Genomic DNA, 26,503 nt, shown 5'->3' with positions numbered 1-26,503 from the left:
ATACGAGCAATGCACATATTTGGTCATGTTTTGGTCATATTTGGTCCCTGTATGATTCATTTTAATATGATTCATTTCAGATTTTAGTCTTGGATTTTTCTGGGGTTTTTTGTGGACTTGCCTTGTCCTTGGTTGTCATGTCTTGTACACTGCGCTATATTTGTCAGAACCTCTCACAACCATGCTTAAAAAGCCCAACACTATTGCTTTAAGGCTTGGTGAACAGTGCCAGTGTGATTGGAGGATCTGCACATTAATATTTCAGCTGAATAACATAAACACTTTCAGTTTAAGCTTCTAAAATGACATTTGATGACATTTCACAGCAACAGTTTTGGCTGACGTACATTAATAACATTACAGTGATCAAAAGTGTACATGTGTAAAGTCTTTATTTTTGCATTTATTGAGAACATACAGTGAAAAAACCGGACTCACTGTGCATCAAATTACATTTTCCATTTCCCTTATTGACTGAAAATGCAGTTGAGATAATGATTTTTTATTGATTGATTTATTTTTAATCACAACATGAAACAGGGCGTGACAGGAAAAAAAAAAAAAGTGTCCTCTGAAAAAGGGATGTCAGAGGACCTTAATCACAACATGAAACAGCTTATGGTGTACTGCATGGTTCTAATATGACCCAAAGGTCAGGGGGTTTGACTCATGTCTGACTAAGTGTGAATGGGCGTGACAGGAAAAAGTGATGTCAGAGGACCACAGTGTTTTATGATGTGCTGTCGTAGTTTCGTGCAGGTTTCAGGTTTCGGAGAATGTAAAAAAAAAAAACCCAATAACAATAAAAAACAATAATAAAAAGAACTGTATCTGAACAGAATCGGAGTTAATACGGGCAATGCACATATTTGGTCATGTTTTGGTCATATTTGGTCCCTGTATGATTCATTTTGATATGATTCATTTCAGATTTTAGTCTTGGATTTTTCTGGGGGTTTTTGTGGACTTGCCTTGTCCTTGGTTGTCATGTCTTGTACACTGCGCTATATTTGTCAGAACCTCTCACAACCATGCTTAAAAAGCCCAACACGATTCCTTTAAGGCTTGGTGAACAGTGCCAGTGTGATTGGAGGATCTGCACATTAATATTTCAGCTGAATAACATAAACACTTTCAGTTTAAGCTTCTAAAATGACATTTGATGACATTTCACAGCAACAGTTTTGGCTGACGTACATTAATAACATTACAGTGATCAAAAGTGTACATATGTAAAGTCTTTATTTTTGCATTTATTGAGAACATACAGTGAAAAAACCGGACTCACTGTGCATCAAATTACATTTTCCATTTCCCTTATTGACTGAAAATGCAGTTGAGATAATGATTTTTTATTGATTGATTTATTTTTAATCACAACATGAAACAGCTTATGGTGTACTGCATGGTTCTAATATGACCCAAAGGTCAGGGGGTTTGACTCTGGCTCTGCTAATCTACACGCTCATGTCTGGCTAAGTGTGAATGGGCGTGACAGGAAAAAGTGATGTCAGAGGACCACAGTGTTTTATGATGTGCTGTCATGTGATCACACGACATTAACGTAGTTCACACCTGATGTCTCATCACAAAAACCAATTGACCTCAGTTTTCACCTCTGACCCTTTGTTGCCGCAGTAATGTCTGTGTAAATATTTTTAATGTTGTATTTCTCGTTTTCAGTCTCCGTGATGAACTGCTGTTGTATTCCCGTGCAGCTGCCTTCGCCGTGGACTCTGATTGGCCTGAATCTTCACAGATGCAGATGGATGACGTCATCGTGTGTCATGTGAACAATGATTGCAGTGCTTATCAAGACTATAACACACAACTACACAAATATAAAGAATAATAAAAGTATTCTGATTCGGATGAAACCATTTACTGTATTAACAGCACAGGCATTAAGTCATCTTCTTTTCAAACACACACATGTCCGTCCTTGCAGCCAGGCAACGGTTGTTATCTGTCCATGTCCTTGTGATTAGACCAGAACTTAAAGGGCCAATATTCAATATTCTACCTCACATGATCTCAATAAACAAGTATTACACGTGCAAATATGTAGCAGAGGACTAATGTGCGTCATGCTCTTCCTCTGTGATGTCATCAGGCCCCGCTCCGTCTGTCGCAGTCCTGTAAACCCATGGTTCTCAAGCTGTGGTAAGCTTCCTCTGGTGGTACGAGGAGGATGATGAGAGAGCAAATGATCTTATGGGGAATAAATAAACCTGCCTCCTGTGAAAAGTCTGCAGCTGACTTTGCTCGGCCTGTTTACGCCGCTGTATTTTAACGTTGGCGATACTTTGAGAGCTCAGTGTTTTCTCAGGTGGTCTAGACGACGTGTATGTTGTGAGCACACAGCGAGTAATGAGTAGACGTGTGATGAACAGTTACAATAGCTGCTTTTGTTTGGGTCTGACGGTGAGTGGTGGTCAAGTATCGCATATTGGACCTTTACTGTGGCTCTGCAGGACTGCTTGGCCACTCTAACACTGTGGTCCTCACAGCTCTGCTCATCCGTTTTCAGACATTTAACAATGAGAACCGTCTGTTGGATTGTTTGTGTTGTGTGTAGCATGTGTTTGTGTTTACAGAAATCCATTTTGTGACAGAAAATTAAAGAAGCCAGTATCTAACTCACCAGATACACAAATGAATTTATACCCACAGAATACACTGATTAGCTTGCATGGCCCCTTTTTATATCCAGCACAGAGATTTGTCACACAAATGCTCCTTATAGCACAATATGTCACTCAGAAGACCTATGAGGTCTGTTTTTCAGTGATGAATGATTGGTCACTTTTGAAATTGTACATATTTGACTGGATTTACTGCTCCGTCCATTGTTCTGGACACGCTGAAGAAAGCCAAGCTGAACAAAGGCTCTCAGGAGGCTTTTCTGCTGCATGTTCCTGGGGTTTCCTGTAGATTCACCTTTGACCTGCAGACAAAACGGTCAGAACATGAGAAATGCTCTCTCTCTCTCTTTGGTGCTGAATAAACCACAACAGCAGAACCAGCAGTCAGAAGCTTTTGTGTGCTTATAGAGATTGTCGTACGGTTCTATCTTCAGGGTTCTCTGCAGGTTGAAGAACATTTAACTTCATTATTTGCCAGTGTGATCTGAATGAGTTTTTCATGAGTCCATTACAGATTGGGTCTTAAACTACAGACCAGATGCATCCTTATGAGGGTTTGACCACATCATACCATTTGACTCTGGTACACCAAGGGAAGGGTGCCAAAGAATGGAACGGTTGGCACTGGTTATTTTGGCTCTATTCCTAATGGACAAGCAAAAATATACGTACTGTTTTCTACCAAACTGAAGCGTTTATTGTCTATTTGATGGAAACATCCGCTGAACTTAGCTTTAGAACAAATGAGAATCGCATAAATGCTACTGCTAGCATTGCATCAGACTCCCCACACACCCCTCAATGATGATGATGAAGCGTCTGCCATTGTGGTTCTATCATGACTTACAGGTGCCTGAGAGTTTGGGCTTCTTTGCTCTTACCTGTTGTGTGTCATGTGACTCTTGACCAGGTGTCCAGCAGCCAGAGCAGCCATGAGCGAGAGCTCTCCAGCCAACACGGTGGCACACACAACCCTGGCCAGCTGCCGCGCATTCTCCCCGGGAGAGTCATGACACGCCCCCAGCACGCCCAGCATCTACACACACACACACACACACACACACACACAGGATGAGCATGGATTGTTGCACTACATTGGCCTATTTCTATCTTGGTACTGACAAATATTAGGGACCAATTTGTGCATTCTGCCACCTAGTGGAGCCACCATGGGTTTGCCACAGTATTCATTATATAATGTGTGTGCAAACGTTTACCTACACCTTATTCTTGTTTACATAAGTATTATTTTATTAATATTATTATCTAGTAATTGTTTGATTTTTTTTTTTTGTCCATTTTATTCATGTTTATTCATTTTATTCATTCATTTATTTATTTCATCATACTGTTTATGTTGTGTGTGTGTGTGTACCTGCAGGCAAGCTTGCTGGGGGGGCAGGTTGGTGCCTCCTCCTACAGTGCCAAGCTCTATGGAAGGCATGGTGCAGCAGATGTACAGGTCCTCCCGTGTCGGCCCTGACGCCTCCATTAAGGTGATGCAGTTACTGCTGCCTACTGACTGAGCAGGGTCCTGGAGGACACACACACACACACACACACATTAACATAAGATAAAAACAGAAGCTAACTGATGCACAACATGTCCATTACTAGAACTAGTTGACCTGTCCACAGGCGATGAAGATGGCAGCGACCAGGTTGGCTGCGTGAGCGTTATTTCCACCGATGCTTCCCGCCATGGCCGAGCCCACCAGGTTCTTACTGATGTTCACCTCCACCATCGCTTCTGTGGTCGTTTTCAGAACCTGACGGAGAGGGACAAGCGTGAGTTTGCTGATTCAAGAACGAGTCTGCACTGTCCTGTCTGCTCTCTCATGAAAACAGCAGAGTCTTAATTACAGTACAGTGAGTGCTACACACACTGGATTTGTTTCTAGTTTATTGCAAACAAGTTCATTTATGGATGATAGAGGAGATGAGCAGTGAGCAGCTTCTTGAGTACCTCTCTGACGACTTTAGCAGGGATGGTTGCTTCACAGACAGCAGACTTTCCTCTGCCTTCGATCCAGTTGATGGCAGCAGGTTTCTTGTCAGTGCAGTAGTTCCCACTGATTGCCACCACCTGCAGCTCTGGGAAGTGCTGCTGCAGTTTGCTCAGAGCCAGCTCTGTTCCCTAGATGTGAGAATGTAAACATGTAAACCATCATTCACTGTGACGCCATAGGTCCTAAAGAGGCAGTAACTCAAACAGTTACCTTGGAGATCATGTTCATCCCCATAGCATCTCCAGTCTTGGAATGAAATCGAATGTATAGATTTCTGCCAGCCACACAAACCATGAGCTTCTGAAGCCGAGCAAACCTGCCGACACCAACCACACATAAACAACACTTAGACGTACAGCAGCAGACACTGAGCACACACTTTGAGTTTCAGCGATGTCTCCTGCCGTACCTGCTGGTGCTGTCAAACACCTCCTTCACCTCCTGGAAACCGTCTGCGCTCTCCAGCCACTCCTTTACCTCGGCGGCCTGGCACGCGGACGGCATCCTCGCCACAGGCCCTCGAGTCATGCTGTCAGCCAGGATACGGCTGCTGGCTCCGCCTCCAAGCTAAAACACACAGGCAGGGGCCACATCATCCATACAGCGTTACCGCAGCAACAGACACGATGTCGTTCTCAGTTTTTGTGATTTGTGTTTGTCTGTCACACTCACAGCAATTGCTCGACAGCCTCGGTTGGTGCTGGCAACCAAGCAGCCCTCTGTAGTTGCCATGGGAACCTGGAACTGCTTCCCATCCAGATGCAGTGGTCCGGCCACGCCCACTGGTACAGGCATGTAGCCAATCACGTTCTCACAGCAAGTACCCATAACCTGGAAATCAGAAAAGTTCAGCTCAAGACGAAGCATGGAGAAATCTATACGTTTGATTTCACTTTTGAATTCATTTGTTTTTCCAAGACTTTTCCCGAAAATTCGAATCACAATAGATGTGATTAGTTGGCTGTAGTTCACTGAGATCGAACAGTTGTGGCTGGTCTTGTGTGTGTTTGTGTGTCTTAGTGTCATTGTGGCTGGTCCTCACTACTTTGAGGGTTAACACCTGGTTTTAAGGTTAAATTAAGGGTTGAGTAAGTTTAGGGTAAGGGTTTAGGGAACGCGTTGCATCCATGAGTGTCCTGTGTGCGTGTCTTCACCTTGGAGTAGTCGTAGTCTGTGTACGGCAGGGTGGAGAGAGCAGTGGGAGAGGGAAGCTTTGCTGATATCATCTGTCTTCGTATGGCCACTCCCCTCTCCGGCTTCTCCATCATGGCCTCCAGTTTGTAGGCGGGGATGTGTTTGGAGTTCACCAGCAGCATCACCTCAGCGTCACTCAGGAAACGAGGCCCGAGCTGCAGCAGACACAGACATAAGCGTGTTCATGGAAAATTCCATCAACTCCATCAACAGCACGAGTCAAAATTTAGTGATGATTAATTAAGTAATGAAGTAATTGATGAAATAGCTGCATTTACATAGACTGGTAAAAAAGAGTGTGTGCTAAATTAATGGTTCACTGACACTAATGAGTTTCTCTGAAATGTGATATTAATAACACATTTTCAATATTCGGTCATAAAAACGTTGAAGTTCAATAACTCTACTCATCAAAAAATAAATCTCTTTAGAAATCAAGGATTATTATCCACACTTATCACTAAAAATCAGGAAAATGTGTGAAGAGCAGCTGTTATTATGGTGGGAGTGGAATGACACGTCTTTTGTTCTGGCGTCATGCTCTAATTAGCTCAACCTCAGAGAGACACCAAAGTGACTAATCTCATTAGAGTCGAGTTAAACCACACAACAAGCTCAAGTGTCACTGGTGACTGATGACAGACAGTTTAGGACCAAAGAGACAGGACGTGTGTAGTGTCTGTCTGTAGTGAAAGAGACATTTCATCGCTGTTTTACCTCAGGATTTCTGAGGATGTCCACACATTGCTCGAGGCCTCTGGGCTCTGGTGGGAGGATCGTCTCCGCAGCTTCACACTTGAGCTCCTCCTCGTCACCACCCACAATGAATTTGCTCTTTGGCTCGGGATCAGTGGCTGAGGGTGACAGGGGCCGGATAACCTCATCTACGGAAACAAGGTTGAGTTAGACATCACTGTTCACCTACTACAATAATCCCCACAGACACACACACACACACACACACACCTTTCTCTGTCTTGTTGACAGTTGTTGGGACAGCAGCGATGTGAGCGGGTTGGAGGCATGGAGCAGCTGCCGGCTCCCGCCTGTAGCAGGATTCAGCGGGCCGCCTCTGGGTGAGGGCCGGGGGAGACATGGTGACGGGGTTCTTCAGAGACAGGGTGGACTCTATCTCGACCTGCTCGAAGAAGATGTACTTGATCGCGAGCAGCAGAGCCAGAGCCAGACAGATCACCTGCTCTACGTCCATCGTTATCATCCTGCACAACATGAACCATGACTCATTTCAGAGGCTGACACTAGCTTTAGATGCCAGATGTTTCTTCTGCAGCACATTTTCATGATCTCCTTATGACATGAGTAAAATCTGAGATGGAAGTCCAATTGTAAAACAGTATGACAGTTCCAGGTCATGACCTTAGACTATTAAAGGTCCAGTGTGTAACATTTCAGGGGATTTATTGGCAAAAATACTTCTCACATGTGACGTTTGTGTAAGTGCATCACGACTTAAAAATAAAATGAATTGGTTTTCATAGCCTTGGAGTACGCACTTAAGACACCTGTCGCGTGCAAACAGGCTGCAGAAAAACAAGCATCTCAGCAGCCTCACCTGGTGACGTAGAAGTGCCAAAGTGGTTTTTCTGGCTCGATTCTCCTGGGTGAGAACTGGTCCAGCTCCATGCCAACCTGAGGGATTCCCTCCGTGGAGTTCATGGACAGGGGCTCGGCGATCCATCGGCTGTGGGCATGGACCATCACCAGGCCCAGAGACTGGAGAGAGAGAGAGAGAGAGAGAGAGAGAGAAGTCACACACTGTTCAAAAGAAAACTAAGAAACTAAACAAAAACATGCACCATCCACAGTTACCATGATCATTTTGACTCTCTGCGTGACAGGGTTGGGTTTGTTGTCCTCCTCCATGACTCCAGAGAAGTGACTCAGCTGCCAGATAGGATGGCCCTCCTGACTCTCACGGGACAGCTAGCAGAGCAAAAACACCTCGGTCAACAATATTATTATTAATTACTAACAGGAACTAGAGAAAGAACAAATCCTTCAAATGTATGAAAATGCCAAATAAAACCATGCAATGCACTTTACACATGTAGTAACTTCTCTGGATTTACTATCTATTTGCTACAGAGTGGATTTTAAATATTTAAGCCAATATTACTTGTAAAACACTGGCAGAAATAGGCTGAAGTGGAACTGTGAATTCTGACTGCACGTCCAGCTAACCTCTGACTAAAACTAAGACCAAAGACTGCGTGAGCACGATCCATCGCTCCGCTGAAGGCCCGACAAACATACGACCAGGCTGAACTCTTACCTCCAGCACCAGTGAGACACACGCTGGGAAGAAAGTCATGAACACAAAGTAGTTGGCCAAGACAGACATGCAGCCGAAGCAGCACATGATTTCCAACTGCCGCACGCCTGAAAGACACAAGAGAGACACTCAGAACCTCCACAAGAACAACTCATCTGACCACTGCTCATTAAAGGATAAAATGTTATTATTGGTGGAAACTGAAGAGTCTAACCCTGAGTATGTTTGCATGAGCGTATATAATGAGGGTTTAACAAGGTCTGCCATCTTGGAGGAGGACAGAGTTGTAAAAAGAGTAAAAAAACTGCTTATCGCAACCTCCTCTTCTAACTCAACCTCCTCTTCTAACTCAACCTCCTCTTCTAACTCAACTTCCTCTTCTCAAGCTGACTCCACTGACTTTCAAAAAAATACCAGGAAGTGGGCTGAGAGCTGGAGAGAGGAGGAGGGAGGGAGAGCGGGGAGCAGGGGAGGAGTCAGAGACAACGAGCCTCACACCGGTCGGACAAGAGAGAAATGAAAGTATGTGCCAGTGATGCAAGGACTCGAAAAGCCAAGGGCCAAACAGGGTTCGGTTACTCTTTAACTGTCTACATACAGTGGGAGATTACACAAAGTTACTTGTCTTTCATATAATCAAGGTCAGGTTATCATCTGCTAGGGAATGTGGTGAAGAATGTTTTTGTTCGAGAGTTTGCAACTTTGCTTCACCTCTGCATTTGACTTTATCTTTAACAGCTCATGTCCTTGACTTCCTTTTTTAGATTTTTGATTTACAGTATGTTTGTGTGAGTTTGTCTTTAGCACTTCACTTTAGCATTGTGATCACGTACCTGACATGGTTCCCACGCCGATCACTAAGCATTCTACCAGGGCGTCTAGAGTGAAGGTGGGTCCCAGGACCGCCATACCGCGAGCGATGTTGTCTCTCACTTCATCCTGAAAAACGTTGGGAGTAAAATATGTCAAAGAATCCTCTTAAAAATGACGTGGAATATTTTTACATGACAACTGAATATGTCTTCATACCTGACAACTGGAACTCAAGGCGAACTTGGCAAGAGAAGATGCTTTGGACAGGTCGATGAGAAGCAGGAAAAAAGGCAAAGCCTCACTGCAGGACATGAGAGAGCATTCAGCTGGAGCATTTTAACAGACAGGTGGAGAAAGTTCGCAAAATGTGTCCTTACTTAAGGCCTGTGAGCTCTTTGTCGAGGAAGTGAATGACGACTGTGCTGAATACGAAGCTGGAGAATATGGTGAAAAGACCAGCGATGCCTGCAAGAGAGCGGATGAAGTGCTTTTTAGTCAAATGTAGCTTGTTAGGTCAAAATACATGATGCACTGGATTCAGGTAAGGCTGTTGCTGGGTCAAAATCACTGGATCAGATATCAGAAAGAGAAAAATGCAAAATCTGACACAGTCCAAAAATGTTCTTGTGAATGTGCAATCACAGAGGGGCGGGGCATTGCAGAAAGTCAGTGAGGGAGTTGGACTTCCTGGTCAATTCTGAAAATATAGGTCACTAGGATCAGTTGGTCGCACTGTTGTTGGTTAGCTCTAGAGCTGCAACTAACGATTATTTTCATAATCAATTAATCTGCCAATTATTTTCTCGATTAATTGATTAATCGTTTGGTCCATAAAATGTCAGAAAAACTTAAATAATGTTGATCGGTGCTCGTCAAACCTCAAATGTCTTGTTTTGTCCACAAGCCAAAATGATGAACTTTTTATGATTTCTTTGTTCTCCAGAGCAAAGAAATTAAGAAAATACTCACATTTAAGAAGCTTAAACTATCGGAAATCTTGTTTTAATCATGAAAAAAGCTTTGAACCGATTAATCGATTATCAAAATAGTTTTGTTTCAGCTCTAGTTAGCTCCAACATTAGCCCCAGACAAGTAGTTACAGGTTATGTTTACTTGTGCGAGAACACGAGTATTGGGAAATAAAATTGACTTTGCGTTAGCATCATAGCATCACGGTCTCCTTAATAACTGATAAAAAGACGTTACGTGGCCGTCAGTAATTTACCTAAAATATATTTGGATCCAAGTTGTCTCAGGTTCTGGAACTGGAAGTAAATGTAGACGATGGCGATGCAACGGGTGATTGTCAGGATGATGATGTCACTGCTTAGAATCTGCTGTAAAAAGAGAAATCTGATTAATGACAATTGAGGCAGAAATTCATCACTGGTGTTGTAGCCCTCAAAAAAGGTCTCGGTATCAAGACCACTTGAGACTTCTTCTGTCTCAGTCTTGGCCATTTTAAGTCAAGACCACATCTAAATATTATGCTATCAAATCATTATTGTGACCATAACATAAGTAGTTAAAATGTTTTCTCACTACTCCACTGTTACTCACCTCCTCTGTTTTGGGGCAGTCAAAGTTCCAGCCACAGATCTGGTCATTGCCGGTAAACATGTTCATGGACATCATGCAGATAGTGAGGGTGACGGTGCCCACTATCACCTCCCAGGGGTGTGAGGCCACCAGGAGGCCATGCATACGGAAGAGGCGGGTCAGCATGGTGAAACTAAGCTGCCAAATAACACAAGCAGCGTCAAATAAGCAGGGAGAGGCTGAAGGTAACTGTGCAGCTTCACAGTATTTTGTTATCTAATCGCACTCATACATGAATTCATTTTTCTATTGCTTAAAATCTTATTTTATGTTACAGCAGCGTGAGTAAACCTTAGATTTACTCAATCTTCTACCATTTCTTCTTTCCCCCCTCAATGTCATTCACAAGGACACACAAACAAACCGACATCAGACACATCTGTACACTAGGTACTAAAACAGATCATTTCTGTTGTCATTTTGTAAAAAAAAACAAAAAACCTTCATCCACACAGTTAAATCAGTGATTGCATTTATAAAAACAAATATTTCTACTTCAATGATGATGTCTAATTTGTGGTTGTCATGGGATGGCAGCAGCAGCAGAAGCAGCATCAAGCATTTAGTTTGTGGACTTCATGTGTGTTTGCAGAAGTGATGAAATTGAAGAGGTTTCTTGAATGCACCTTCAAGTTTGCTCAATACACTGTAGATTCTGAGCGTATTGAGCATAGAGGGGGTAGATCCCGTTAGCTCAGCACGCTATGAACCACACGTTACTTTCACTCACTCATTCACATCATTCTAATAGCATGTTTGCTAGAAAAGCCCATCCCTAGTTAGCAGCAAACAGTAACACTGTAGATTTACACACGTTATATTATCACAATATTCGACAAGGTTATTGCGTATTGCATGTTTTCCTAATATTGTACAAGTTTATTAAGATTCATTTTGAACACATTTTTTTTGTTGACAAACAGCCATTACAATTATTTGATTATCTGATTTTTGCCTCTTCTTTTTTATGGCGAAATTAGAACAATTTTGAAATGTAGCAGCGTAATGTAAATTCTCCATTTGTAACTTCAATTCTTTTGTTTTGTTTCTTTGATGTTTGAAAGCCTCTGTTGCCTAAGTAACACAAGAGGCAGCAGACTTCCTGTATATAGAGTATATACACATATACATATATATATATATATATATATACATATATTAAATATAAACAGTGTGTAAAATAAATATTAACTAGATAAAATGGGTCAGCAAAAACCTGAACTTGGTCAGATAAACTTTTATAAAGCAATTTTCAGTATGTATGAAGTACCTGAGAACAATAAACTTAGATAAGAAACGTACAGTTAGTAATAAGTGAACTACTAGCAACAAAAAAATGGTTTTGATTCAATTAAATTCGTAGTTAATTAGCACTTCCTTACTAGCTTAATAAATTCACCACTTTCATGCGACCACATAAACATAGTCCGCCTTTGATTACAATCCTTTAATTTGTGACCTGTTGAGAACAAAACACATACTTCTCTACTACAATACTAGTATAACTCAGTCTACACAACCACTACACCAACATTTCTACCAGAAAGCCCTTTCTTCACACTTTTATCTGGAGACGGAGCGGTTCACCGGGCTGTTACCGTCGCCTGTGCCGTGTAACAGCAGCTTTAATGCGGCTTTAGTCGCCGCTCTGCTTACGCTCTATTTCTGTGTTTGCGCCGCGAACTTTACATTTAAGCGTCACGTGAATGTGACAGAAACTTACCGTGAGAGGAGCGGGACAGAGCGGCGGAGGGTGAGGCGAGAGTGAGGGCTGGAGGAGCCGTGAGGAGGAGAAGAGAGGCTCGGGGCTCACTCCGCTCAAGGTGGACCAACGATGGAACCATGGCACGCTACTGCATCATGCCACACTCCAGCCAATCACGTCAGCCACCTGCTTCACGAGCGCTTTAGACACGCCCCGTTTCCTAGGCGACGACAGCAACGGGGGCAGGGCCAGAGATCTCACCACCAGCAGCAGCAGCGAAAGCGTCTGTCTGTCCATCTGTCTGTCTGTCTGTCTGTCTGTCCTCGACTTTAACACTGTACTATAGATATGTGACACTTATATTAAATAACAGATAATTCACGTTATAATAGAATAAATCAAAGTTTTCAACTGTAACTGACACACACACACGTCTGTGCAGCTGTTCTTGTCAGGACACTGTATTGACTTTCATTCATTTAAACAGCCTTAACTAAGTGTTATTCCTAACCAGTTAATGCCTTACCTTAACCTAAGCACCATTCAAATCTTACCCCTACACTTAGCCCGTTCTGCCTCATTTGGACCAGGTTGTTGGATTTCATACACACCATTGTTTTAGCTTGTTACTGGTAATTAAAGCTTAAAGTAAGTCATATCATTTTTTTTTAAACTATTATTAAAACTAGAATTATTTTTTCTTTTTAGGCAAAACAATAAGAACCACTTCTTTAAAACAAGCCTTATTTTGCTTAAATCAGTTTTTACAGTATGATCCTGACAAGGTCAGTGTTTATGCCAGTAAAGAGTACAAGGACACACACAGTCTCTGGTTTTGTGTGAGTGTGTAAGATTAAATTTAACATCTTTATTTCTTTTTTTTATTTCAAGGATGTATTTACAGAAAATGGGCTCAGATTTAATCAGATTTAATCCATTTAATCCATTTAATCCACACTAAAGGACTATCTTACTCTTGGCACAAACATTCTTGTAGCTCTAATTTATTTTTAATGACATCCAAGTTTCCATCTAACTATTAGAGGAACAGGTGCTGGACACAACATGACTTTAACCCAGCCTGACATCACTGTATCTGCCAGTTAAAGACTGTTTAAGTTCTATACTAGTACTGTGTTTTTTCCATTGACAAATTTGGTTGGGCTGTTATGTTTGTGTGAGATATGAGCACAGACCTTTGCACGGAAGCCATTTTGACACGTTTCAACAGGACAAACACACGTGAATCACAGAACACAACATGTACAACGGGACGTTTTCCTTTAAATGAACTGCTACATTTAGCCGCTCTGGCTCATAGTGAAATAAACACAATCAGGCCAAGTAGAAAGAAAGTGTTTGTGACTCATCAGCTGAGCGAGTACATTCATTCTGTGATTAAATGAAACAAAGTGGATGAGCCTGTTTCAAACATGACACAGCACACGATTCAGCCTTCAGATCAAACTAAAAGAAAAAGAAAAACGTACAAGAATCCAGCACAATGTCAATGTTAGTACTAGACCTTTATCCGGCAAATTGTTTTAAAGCGTGAGAAACCATCTTAACACAGTTAAAAGCTTGACTTAATGAATTTTCTCTATTTTCAGCCTTTGCATTATTGTAATTATGCGACAATTTGTGCGATTGGAAAACAGTCTCCAACAGTCTCTGAAAACTTTCCCGTCAAAGTTAATGTCACTCGTGCTGTTGCAGGAAGCTGGCGAATCAGCGTCTTTGTCACCAGAGTTGGAAAAAAGCCTGGACATAGTTTCCACTTTGTTGGCCGGTTTTCAGACGTTAAGACAAAGACTCAAACAAATATGTTTTATACTGTTCAAATTTCAAATTTAACACACAATCTGGAGTTTGTGTGCAACTGTTTACTGTTTTTCTTCATTTTGAATTGTTAACTTTGCTAATTTTGAAAGTTATTCTGGAAAACTGGACAAAAGCACCTGGACCTTTTACGGTTAAAATAAGCAAAAAAGGGCCAGACGGGCATTTTGAGGCTTAGGTGTTAAAGGGATAAACATGTATTTATATTAATACACTACTGAGAATATTTAAAAATGTCTGCTATTAGTTCTATAACTACATTAAAAAAATGCATTTTACATCAGAAATATTTCAATATATCTGATTATATATATTTATTTAGGATGTTTGGCTGATTAGGAGTTAAACCAGCAGACAGACTTCAGACTGTAGAGGTGGCATTTTATTTCTTGGTGTATAGTCTGCTGGAAGAAGAAGAAGAAGAAGAAGAAGAAGAAGAAGAAGAAGAAGAAGAAGAAGAAGAAGAAGAAGAATTTTGGATGAGTTGTGGGTTGTGTGGTTTCATCTTCTGCACACTTTGAGGATGCAGCCAGAGAGAGGTGGGTATTTCAGAATGAAACAGGATATGGTGATTCTAAGAAGAAGAAAAAGAGCACATCATCACCTGTGATAGATGTGACAGTCATTTCTTATATTTATGCCAAACGTTACACACTGAACCCTTCTTGAGAAATACTGTATGTGATTGTTAAACAGACAGACACACAGCCGTCATCATAGTCTTAGCTGCAGTTGTGTCTGAAGGCTTCTTTCACAGATGAGACAGTTACTTCTCTCTCTCGTGCTCGTGCTCAGATGACCATCACAGACTAAATCGTAGCCTCATTCTGGTCAGAAGTGAACTACGTTCATAATCCTGTCATAAAGTTACCTCACTAACCACAAATCCTGGAGGCTTCAGGTCACAGAGGCTTATGACATAACCACTCACACACTGTCCTCGCGGCTGCAGCCCATCATAAGCATCATGAGGTTTGTAACCAGTCATCTGAGGTTTGCTCCGTCTGTGTGGAAGAGACTGAAGTCCTGATGTGATTTTTAGTCACTCGTATCCTAAACTTACTGTCTAGTGAGTCTGTTTTAATGCTCTATAATGTGCACTTTGTATAACATACTATAAACATGTATTAGTGACTTTTCAGTGACCACAATGATGTGCTGTATGTGCCCTTTTTCTTCTTCTTCCTTTTAGTGAAAACTAAAAGTACAAGTATTATAGTACAGTAGTGAAGTACTTCTGCTTTGTTAGGATAGATCTCTGGTTTTTGTTTAGTTTTTTTTGTTATGTGGTCACACTGAGTGGGGAGATTATGGGCTGCCGTTTGTAAAGCGGCTCACGCTGAAAATAACAGCAACATTTTGTCACATTTAGCTTCAAACCATGTTTAAAACATTTTAGAGGGTGACATTTTTGCACATTTACAACAATATTTGTCAACTTAGAGATATTTTAAATAGCTAAATCCAAATGTTAAATGTTTAATCTAAATCTAAATGCTAAATCTTAATCTAAATCTAAATCTAAATCTTAAATCTAAATCTAAATGTTACATCTAAATCTAAATGTTAAATCTAAATCAAAATCTAAATCTAAATCTTAAATCTAAATCTAAATCTAAATCTAAATGTTACATCTAAATCTAAATCTTAATCTAAATCTAAATCTTAAATCTAAATCTAAATGTTACATCTAAATCTAAATCAAAATCAAAATCTAAATCTAAATCTTAAATCTAAATCTAAATGTTACATCTAAATCTAAATCTAAATGTTAAATCAAAATCTAAATCTAAATCTAAATCTAAATGTTACATCTAAATCTAAATGTTAAATCTAAATCTAAATGTTTCATCTAAATCTAAATGTAAATCTAAATGTTACATCTAAATCTAAATCTAAATGTTAAATGTTAAATGTTAAATCTAAATCTAAATCTAAATCTAAATCTAAATCTAATTCTAAATGCTAAATCTAAATGCTAAATCTAAATCTAAATGTTAAATCTAAATGTTTTGGGTGAAACTTAATATTAAACTAATATGCACATAACCAGAAGTAGAAGGTAACCAGAAGTACCAAAATAAAAGCGTGATAATAACTAATAAACACGTTTGGAGAAACTGTATTTGAAGAGTACTTTGAGTTTTTAGTGTGACTTTTATGAAGGGTGCGGGAATTATGAGCGGTAGCCACTATAGCCAGCCACAGGGGGGCTCACTTTGACTGATCTGTCATGTTCACTTGCATTAGGGCCAGCACTGTCGGCCATGGTCGCTCTGTGGAAATGTCCAACGAATCGGCCTCAGCCGAGAACATCGGCAGAGCATTTCAACAGCGACACCAGAGGCCCCTGAGTCAGGGGCCACCAGAGGCCACCTCGGTAAGATAGGGGATAGGCTCTTGCTGGCCTTTATGCAAGCGAACATGATGGATCAGTCAAGTTTTTTAGCATTGATTGAAGCTAAATGTGACAAAATGTTGATGTTATTTTCAGCGTGAGCCACTTTACAGAGATAGCAGGTTATATGTGTGTGTGTGTGTGTGTGTGTGGCTTCCTTTCCCCTTCCTTTTGTATCACATTCAGCACAGTTGCTGTTTTTTTTGGGTGCAGTTATCATAGATATATATAAAGGCTGGATGTCTTAGGGAGGAAGGCACTGGCAGCCATCATGCCACAGTCACCCATAACACGTATTGTATAGGTACGTGGACTTTTTAAAGAACCATAACCTGCTCAATTTTATACCGATTTTCAAGTTTGTTATAAACGTCAGAGATGTCGTTATTATGACACTGCATATTTATGAATAATTCAAATAACATTAAACAGAACAGAAATGTGCAATGAATACATACACACACAAGGTATTTATGTTAAATCAATACTGTATATGGGCTACTAAAACGCAGGATACAGAACGACATGAGATATATTTATACTTTTATAATAGGAGTGTTACTAATATAATCAGATATATCAAATATACAAAACTAAAAGCAATATTTTCACAATGGTTAAATGTGTTACATTCTGCAGTAAATTCTATACATGAGCTTATTTTGTGTTTTAATGACAGCTGTCCATGTTGTTATTCACCTCATTTTGCATTTATTGTTTTGGAGGCCTAAATAACACAATATATAGATTAATTAATTAAAGTCAAATTAATTAGCAAAGTACTTATACAACGCAAACTACTTAGTTGTGTATCCTGTGGAGCTATGAGTGTCTTTTTTTTATAACGCCCACAAGAGGATACAGCGCCAACCGCTGTAAAAATGAACAAAATGACTCAAAAAAAGTACTACAATTCTGCGTGACCGTAACCCAGTGATAGGAAGTTCCCACAACTGCACCCTCAGCCAGTCCACGCCTCCCACTGAGACCACATCCGGACGTCTTACTGCGTGTCGGCGAGTCATGTTAAGTGACATCATCACGTCAGATACATCAACATGAAGCCTTACCGTCATAAAACTTGCCGCTTACTCATTCGCTTCTTCACCTGCGGAGATGACTGGAGGATGGATAACACTGGTGCGGCTCACACTAGTCTTATGTGAGTAATGTTTATGTTTATACGTTATTTATTAACAAGTAGGTTTTTTTAAAATCATAATTTCTTTAACAACTAAAGAAAGACAAGGAGGCACCTCCTCCAGCCTCTCTGCTGTCTGTCACCTTACACAAATATGTTGATGCATGACATATGAACAGATACATTAGGCCAGGGCCGGCTCTACCTAATTTTGTGCCCTAGGCGAGATTGCTCTCCGGTGCCCCCCCCCCCCCCCCCCACACACACACACACACGAATTACACCAGCCAAATGAACAATCACACATGTTTAATTTGATGCAGTGCGCATTTTCACATTAAACACGATGTAGCTAGCAAGCAGAAATATGAAAACATTTATTGTTTTAAATAAATAGCGCTAATAAAACGTCTTCACACAACCTCTTCTTTTCGTCTCTTGCGGTTTTGCGCTCCCGAGGGCTTGGACGGCCTTTTCATGTCGTTAATAACAAAAGCTTCACCTGTCTGTGACCTGACCTCTGATCCCTGCTCTGACCCTGAGGTCACCCATCATGTGATTCAGCAGCGCCACATTTTAGGAACATTATTGTTTATTCATTTGTTAATATTTATTATTTTCAAGAGAGAACACACAAATGAGGGCGACTGGGAATAGAAAATCATTTTTATTTTCATTGTTTTAAAAAAATTTTTTTAATTTTTTTTTGCTGGAGGGGCGCCTCGCGGTGCCCCTCCAGCAGATGGCGCGCTAGGCGACCGCCTATATCGCCTATGCCAAGAGCCGGCCCTGCATTAGGCATACAATGATCATAGAGCGTGATGGTACAGGCTTTTACTAAATATTAATATTCATTTATTATATTTCATAATTATAAAATAACATGATCATCTAGTTCCACCACAAAGTTTATTCATTTGTGTCTTTAAACCGTTGCTCACTTCTACACAAATACATGAAAATAAGAATTGAAAATAATGTTTAGTTGTTGTTGTTGTTGTTGTTTTTAGTTCGGTAAAGTTAGATATTGACAGATTCGGACTTTCCGGTTCAATAACGTGTAAACGAAACGTTCTAGAAACATAAGCGGGGTCTCGTCCCAATCAGAATTGCGTAATCAATGAGCTACAGTAACCTTTTCATCCACGTGAATTGAATTCCGCGCTGGAAGAGTAACACGCGCCTCTCTGCTGTCTGTCACCTTGTGACGGATGTGACGTCGCTGAAAACACAAGCTCGACTAAAAAAATCAGTAGCTTCACTGCTCTTAACTGCAGTGTTACAGAAACCACCTCGGACAAAGATTTACTTCCCATGGTCACACTACACCTATGATTTTGGACAATAAATTATTTTAAACAGTTTTACTGAATTTTTATTTCAAATAACTTTCAACTTTCAATATTAAGGATTATATGAGTCTTCTTCTTTATTATTTGAATATGTCTGCATTGTGTATCTAGTTTGTGCCTCTAATCATGTCTTCTTGCATCTCCAGATTGTGTTCTACGTCCATCTCTTGCAGACATACTACCCTGCACTTACAGTAAGAGCCCTGAAGGCCACATCTTCAGCGTATCACCTCCATCAATGTGCGACTATTCGTGGTCAATAGAAAAGGTGACTTATCATGCTGTTCACACTTTAGTTGTGTTTGTCATGATCTACATTAATTTGTCCTTTTGTTTGTTGACTGTAGAAAAATGTGGCAACTCACGTAACGCAGGGACCTGAAGTCACGAAGAGCAATGGAGTGGTGAAGCACAATGTCACCACTGTGGTCACAGACAGATGTAAGCCCAAGATGGAGTATGAAGCAAGTTGTGAGGTACTGAACCTTTACTTTAATAAATGTGTCGCCGCACACTGACCGACTCCTAATAGTTCACTTCTTTGTATTATGTGAGACCAAATGTCTAAGGCGGTAACAATGTGACGCGTATGTTTGTCTCAGTTCTGCTGTAGTTACCATGTAACATCTGTGTGAAAGCTTGCATCATTTGTGTTCTGTACAGACATACAGTGTGACACTGTTCATACTCTGTTCCATGTGAGCACTTGTTCTCTGGAAACACCTGTAGTAGTATCTGTGTAGTGGCCATCATTCACATCATCGACAGTGATATTATCTCCTTATTACCCCACTATATTATCATTTTTACCACAATCTTACTTGCGTAGTACATCAAGGTTCTATTCCTGGGCCGCTTCTTTTCTCCCCATACCTACTTCCTCTTGGATCAAAACTCAGTTTTTCCTGAAATTCATATCATAAAATGCTTTTTTTGGTATGAACCAGAACCGCCTAGCACGAGCCTCACTGTATCGCCTCTGTGTTTCTTCTCCACAGGATTTGGATTTTGGATTTAAGCGCTACACGGCTGTCTGTGAGAGTGAGTATCACTTACATGTCAGGCCTGTTCCTGTATGAGGGCGACTTTCTCATTTACTTTAAAGTAGATTCACAGTATTTCCATTCAAACACTGTTCTGATGTGGGAATCTCTTCTGTTCACAGCCAACTGCAGTGCAATTGAACAGGAGATCAAAGGTGAGGATGTGCTACAAGTCACAGGCTCTGATAAATGTGGCAGCTGAAAATGATGGTAATGTGACTTTCAGATAAGAAATATTTACACGTGCCACATTCACAAGAAATACACATGTGCAGTTTGAGTATTTAGAGTGTTTTATGAGTCCAGCTCCTTCAAATGTGCGTAGCACCGTGGAAGTCTCTGTCGTGATTGCGCGCAATATCTGATTTAAGTGTAAGTGCGGGATGATGTGTCGATATGTGCGTGGAAATAAACGTACAGCCACTGTGCTGCACAGTTTACATCGTGTGTTAATACTTCCTGTCTGACACTTCAGAGCCATTTCTTTTCCTACATGACAGACATTCAAACAGTTAGCTGCGACTGTTTTAAAAACTGAATTGGCTTCTTTTCTTTCTCCCCACACAGAACTGACGGCAGGAACTCTGGAGGTAAAACTCTTTGTGTTTGCATCTGTGGTCATGTGTCACTTTTACGCCCCATTTCTACTGGTCAAACAACCGGTTTAATCTCAGGTTTAGCTTTACCAGTGGTCGGGTGTTTAATCAGCATTCACTATCAGGTCAAGTGAAGGTGGAGTGGGTTTAGACAGAGTGGGACAGAAGGATAGCAGCAACAGTGAAAGGGAAGCTCTACGAGACGCCACTGAGGCCTGTCATGATGAGGTAGAGCTGGAGGTGGCAGAGCTGAAGACTGTTTCTTTCATCTCAACTGTTTTTGTAGCTGACCACACCATCGTCAAGATTGTTGTTCCTGTCGTTGTGCTGCTGCTGCTGGGGCTGGGGCTGGCTGGCTGGCTGATCTATAAATTCAGAAATCCCAAACCAAAAGGTAAACCCTTATTTTTATCTCAAGGCATTATTTGAAATCACATGTATTTTCCTCATTTGACGTGTTTTTAATAATGCTTTTTTTTGAAGCTGCTGAATCAAACGACATCATATGAAAGAGACTAAGAACGAGAGGAAGGACACCATGACCGTTGTCAACATTAGCTATGGACAGCCACAATGAGCTGTCACCTTCACCTCCAGATCATTATGCTGCCTTCTTTCCTTACTCTGGGACTTTCCCTGAAATTGTCTGACAGCAGCCGTACGTATATTTGGACTTTACTAATGTGGATAGACGTTTTGCTTTTTTTTCCACGTATATAATCACGACAATGGGGCTAAACTTTCTACTTTCTTTATCTACAAATTATCTATGAATTACTGATCATTCAGACGTTTTTATGACTGGACATTTATGACTCACATTTCCACTTTTTAACCACAAAAGAAAAAGATTTTAAAGTTTTTTTTTAATCATTTGTACTGTATACATACTGTAGAATGTTCCTGACACTGTGGGAGCTCATGGACTCTTTGCTGGGCCAGAGTTTGCACTCTGAGGACCAGAGCTCAGCAGCAATAATGCAGTAACGCTCCCAGAACTGCGTTACAGTGACCAGCCTGAATGTTTATCTGAAGACGTTGCACACTGAACATGTTATTACACAATATGAGATTTTTTTCTATGAACTCTATGAAGAATTATTGTACTTTATTAAATATTATACATTTAATGATGTTATAATATACCCCTATACACACACACACAGACATATATATATATACATATATATATATATATATATATACATATATGTATATATATGTGGTAAAGCATTACCTCCTTGGAGGAATAATGCATATGCCTCTTTTGGTTTTGTTCACACACCAGATCATTTTGGCAAAACTTCAGCAGATTCATCATTGACCATATTTATAAAGACTTTGTCATATTATGGGAAAATGTGGTATTTTATAGAAGTCAAAATAGAGAGAATATGTACTTCATTATAAATGTATTGATTCTGTTGACAAAATTCCATATTCATAAATGTAAACTCAGTGGTAAAAAACCTAATTTTGTCCCAATGTTACCCATGAAGTTGTGCACTATATTTCCTTGATTTCTGGCTCTAGCAACAAGAAGGCAATTAAGACTGTCAATGTTTGGTCCTCTTTTTCTTTTTAATCATTTATGGGCTACCTGGCACTTGTTCACTATTGCATACGCAAAGAGGCGTATGCGTTCCATGCTACAAATGGATCCGGTCCAGCCTACATCCAGGACATGATCAAAACCTACACCCCAGCCCGCCCACTATGTCTGCATCGGCAAACCGGCTCGCTGCCCCCTCACTGAGAGGATCGCAGAGGCATTCACAGAACTCCAGACTGTTCACTGTCCTCGCTCCCAAATGGTGGAACGAGCTCCCCATCGACATCCGGACAGCGGAAAGCCTCCACATCTTCCGCCGCCGACTAAAAACACATTTCTTCCGACTCTACCTCGACTAAGACGACGACGACAAAAAAATAAATAAATAAAATAAACTGCTGTGCTGTGTGTCTCCTGAATAAAGTGACATTCAGTTGTTTGGTTTGGATCAAATTAAAAGGTGCAGCTCTCTTTGTGTCCTGACGAGCACCGTTAATGTTTAAAGAGCCCAGTTTGATGTCACACATGATTAAAAAAGAGCTGCAAACAAACAAAAACACACTCACCAAACTAAAGAAAGAAAAAATAAACACACTCATTCATTGTTTTCCTTCTCTAGCTGGAGTCGAACTTTTCTTAAAATTTTCTTCAGCCGAAAGATCTCTGTGTCAATAAAAGCAGGATGACTGAGGTCTCCTTTGTTCTTCATCAGAGACCTCACTGACTGACTGAAGAGACGCAGATCAATGTTCACTCCCTTCTCTCCTTTTGTGTCAGCTACAAACTTTATGACACAGGAGAATGGAATTCACTGTGTCTCTCCCCGCCTCCTCATCACCCTGTGTGCTCTGTGTGTCTCCCAGTGTGTCCTCCAATGTGTCTTCCTGTGTGTTGTCCTCTGACCCCTCAGAGGACACCTGTGAATTATCTTTTGATAAAACTTTCTTATTTTTCGTGGTGGTAACTTTAGTTTCAGTGTTTTTCCGTTTGATTGAACATTTGATCATTTCACCCATTGAATCATCAATAATATCATCGTTATGGTCCAGAGCAGCCTCTGCCACTCTGGTCACTGTCTGTACTCTGACCACAGAGGACTCAGTCTGGACCAGGGCCGGTTCTAGGCAGGCAAATATGAGGGGGCAGTCAGAAATGTGAAGGGGGCATCATGTGTACACATCATGCTCCAGCACTTTTTTTCTGTGCTTATAGTAACAATGCGTTCTTCATTGAAAGGGGTCTATGTGTCCAACCCCAACCTGGAGAAGTGGATTGCACTTTGTCAGGCCTCTACCTTCAGACCTGTCCAACTTGGGTGTCCCACCTGAAGACTAAGCTCCTGCTGGTATAGCTCTTAAGGTCACTGAGGCACACAAACCCCCTGACCACAATAAGGTGGCAATCCCTCAGGGGGGGAACTGAAAAATAAAAATAAAATAAATGAATAAAATAAAATAAAATAAAATAAAACATCCTTTATCCAGATTTTATCAACCAACAACATAACATTTATCTTAACTGGATGGCCTAATTCTCAAATTTGAACCTAAAATAGGACTTCACACACTATAGTCAATATTTACAAAACTGAAAGGTAGTCTTATGAATAATAATAAAACATCTTCTCAAACTAATTTATAAAACACAACAGATATACAGCAGAACTTTTTTTTTTTGGCAACTGAACAGCTCAAAAAAACAAATTTCTCTCCACTCCTCTCATTTCTCTCCACTCCACTCAACTCAACAACAGCAGTCTCCGGTTTCCCTTTGCAAAAACTCTCACAAATTCATCCATGTCCAAGTTATTTGTTATGGACTTCTCATGGGCCAAAATCACCAGATTCCTCTTTCTCTTGTGTAACATGGTGCGACGATAGGGGGTTACAACCCGTGACAATGTGGAGAAGGAACTCTCACATGCCGCTGAAGACACACCAATTACCAGGGCTGTTACATACAATTTATGCAACTCAGGAAAGGCTTCCCTGTATTCCTGCAGGTGTTTACACACAGTGGACAGGTCTGTTTCCTTTGGACATTTCTTGAGCAACATCTGTTTTGCCACAAGGATTTCATTTTTCAGACTTGCATTGTCTGCCACTGTGCCAGCCAGCACAGCCAGAGGGTGCAACTGGATTGAATCTAGAAATGCACTAGATTTGGGTGCAAGACTAGATATGGCTTTCATCAGGTCAACATTTCTCTGTGAAAATCTATTTTCCATTTCTGAAATGGCCCTGTCAAGGATGTTGAGCAGAGATCTTTTCAGAGACTGATGGGGATTAAGGGTAGGATCATCAGAGTCTGTATGGCCCACAGTTGAGAGCACAACACTCTGACTAAGGTGTTTGCTCATTGTTCTCCTTCTCTTTGGAGGATGTGAATCATCTCCAGTCGCCACCTGAGATAACTCTGCCCAATAATCATCTTCCCGAATGTTTTTTAGGGACTCCAGTGCTGCACCTACAACCTCAGAAGCACTGCACATATCCACAGACTGAGCCTGTAGAATTGCATTTGCTGGTTTCAAGACACCAAGCACCCGCACTAGAAACTTTCCAGTCTCAAAGAAGTGACGCCTGGGGTGTGTGTGTGTGCGGTGTCTGTGTCTCCGGATGTCCGGAATCATCTTTATCGCGGACACGAGTTTCCCGTGCCGCGACAGTTCCTTCCTCAGAGACTCGTTACTCAGAAGCGGCGGTGCACGACTGCACCCACAGCGAGGCCACACGCTTCCACTGACACGCCGACATCCAGACACAGTCTAACGGCATGTCGGCGAGTCAGCTTCTCCAGCCCGGAGACTGCAGGTGCTGCCATTACCTGCAGGACTGCGGCAGCCACCGCCAAACACAAATAACTCTAAAACTATAAACTCTAAACAACTCTAAATCAGTGGTCACAAAAGAAAAATTAAATGTCAACAAAAAAACCACCAAGCAGCAAAAAAGAAGAGGATAGAATTAGTCAGAAAAGTTTGAAAAACACTCCCCCTGACGACGCTCTCAGCCGCGGCCACGCTCACTCAGAGAGAGAGAGAGAGAGAGAGAGAGAGAGAGAGAGAGAGAGAGAGAGAGAGAGAGAGAGAGAGAGAGATTCTTTGGATTCTGACTGAACACGGATGTCGATATGCAGTGCCGGCCCTGAGTAATTTGGTGCCCTAGGCAAGATTTTAGCTGGCCCCCCCTTGCATCGAGTAAAACATATCACACCAAATAAAAACTAAAGAAAGAAACAAGTGATAAAATTAAAAAGGACAGGAGCACCTGATGCTGTGTCACTGGGCTGTGCAGAGGTAGACGGGACAGCAGCACCTGATGCTGTGTCACTGGGGGTGGTACTGAAATATTTAAAAGTGCATCTGAAGAGAGAAGAGAAGTATATGTGACTGTGCAAACTTCCCTGCTCTGCCGTGTTCGGAACGCCACAGTCACGGCGCCGAACGATACCGGAAAGACCCGAGTAGTCCCGAGTGACCCCGAAGCCAGAAAAGCCAGCAAAGTCAGTGAAGTTACGCGGAGTGCTGTGCACGTATTCTACGGCAGTGACGGTAGTGAATGGAGTTGAATCTGTAGTTGTCCCCACCGTTATATTGTGTTCATCGTGCGTGAATTAGACGTAAGTTTATACACACTGTTAAGTAGTACGCAGTCTCCTGCTATACCTGGCGTGAGCCTGGACCGGCCGCCATGTTGTGATTATTACTCTCGCGCGCGACATTGTAATGTAAGATATATTAACACAGGCTGGTTAATATGTTCAGATTACCTTATATATGTGTCCTAGACACATAACGCCGTTTGATTGTGTGTGTTATACCACGGATGGGTTCTACATCGAACACAATTAATGTTTATTACAGTTGCTGGTGATAAATTGTCATGATGCGGTCTGAGGCGCCCCCGTGTGGCCAATAGAGAATACCATTGTTGTCATCATTCTCACTGCATTTGTTGTATAGTACTATTTGTGTGTTTAGTTCACAACTATGTTACATTATAATGTACTAATACATTACTGTTCCCTTTATTTATATATCTCAGGAAACCACACAACAACACATCCTGTACACTGTTCCCATTTTGAGAAATAAAGAAGGGTTAAATAAACCTCTGGAGTAGCTGCAGTTTTTCTGACAGAAGACTAAGGTCAGCCTGTGTACGCCAGCATCCAAATAATAATCTACAGTGACGACTGCATGTTACATTTGAATAAAAAAACAGATGCTTGGTGTGCTATACATGAGACTAATATAGACTAATAATGAACATGTGATGAGATTCATTCAACTTTATTGTCATTGCAATGCAATTCAGTCTAA

General features: G+C 41.1%; 1 protein-coding gene and 1 long non-coding RNA gene across 5 annotated transcripts; one reads left to right on the top strand and one right to left on the bottom strand.

Annotated features, from left to right (window-relative positions):
- Positions 1–1,866: 1,866 nt before the first annotated feature.
- hmgcra (3-hydroxy-3-methylglutaryl-CoA reductase a) lies at positions 1,867–12,434 on the bottom strand. Of its 3 annotated transcripts, none has more exons than XM_058636872.1 (20): positions 12,277–12,434; positions 10,515–10,691; positions 10,180–10,291; positions 9,332–9,419; positions 9,171–9,255; positions 8,975–9,080; positions 8,142–8,248; positions 7,679–7,792; positions 7,422–7,582; positions 6,815–7,068; positions 6,566–6,732; positions 5,809–6,003; positions 5,327–5,485; positions 5,064–5,221; positions 4,865–4,970; positions 4,612–4,782; positions 4,274–4,414; positions 4,021–4,179; positions 3,527–3,681; positions 1,867–2,947 (listed from the first exon to the last, which is right to left on the bottom strand). In XM_058636872.1, the coding sequence occupies exons 2-20, from the start codon at positions 10,677–10,679 to the stop codon at positions 2,893–2,895; spliced, it is 2,658 nt and encodes an 885-aa protein (XP_058492855.1). In that variant the 5' UTR covers positions 10,680–10,691; positions 12,277–12,434; the 3' UTR covers positions 1,867–2,892. The 3 variants fall into 3 exon arrangements, with proteins under 3 accessions (XP_058492855.1, XP_058492857.1, XP_058492856.1); XM_058636874.1 differs by having other exon boundaries at positions 10,180–10,288; XM_058636873.1 differs by having other exon boundaries at positions 10,515–10,686; positions 12,277–12,398.
- Positions 12,435–19,390: 6,956 nt separating this feature from the next.
- LOC131463456 (uncharacterized) lies at positions 19,391–21,263 on the top strand. Of its 2 annotated transcripts, XR_009241045.1 has the most exons (6): positions 19,391–19,464; positions 19,987–20,029; positions 20,154–20,186; positions 20,599–20,621; positions 20,914–21,021; positions 21,111–21,263. It is a non-coding gene; the product is annotated as an uncharacterized LOC131463456 (long non-coding RNA). The 2 variants fall into 2 exon arrangements; XR_009241044.1 differs by lacking the exons at positions 19,391–19,464; positions 19,987–20,029; positions 20,154–20,186 and having other exon boundaries at positions 20,491–20,621.
- The last annotated feature ends 5,240 nt before the right edge of the window (positions 21,264–26,503 follow it).

The sequence above is a fragment of the Solea solea genome, chromosome 8 (assembly GCF_958295425.1).
Source record: "Solea solea chromosome 8, fSolSol10.1, whole genome shotgun sequence".
NCBI lineage: Eukaryota > Metazoa > Chordata > Actinopteri > Pleuronectiformes > Soleidae > Solea > Solea solea.
The sequence above is the reverse complement of the archived record's forward strand: the minus strand, read 5'-3'. Positions and strand labels throughout refer to the sequence as shown.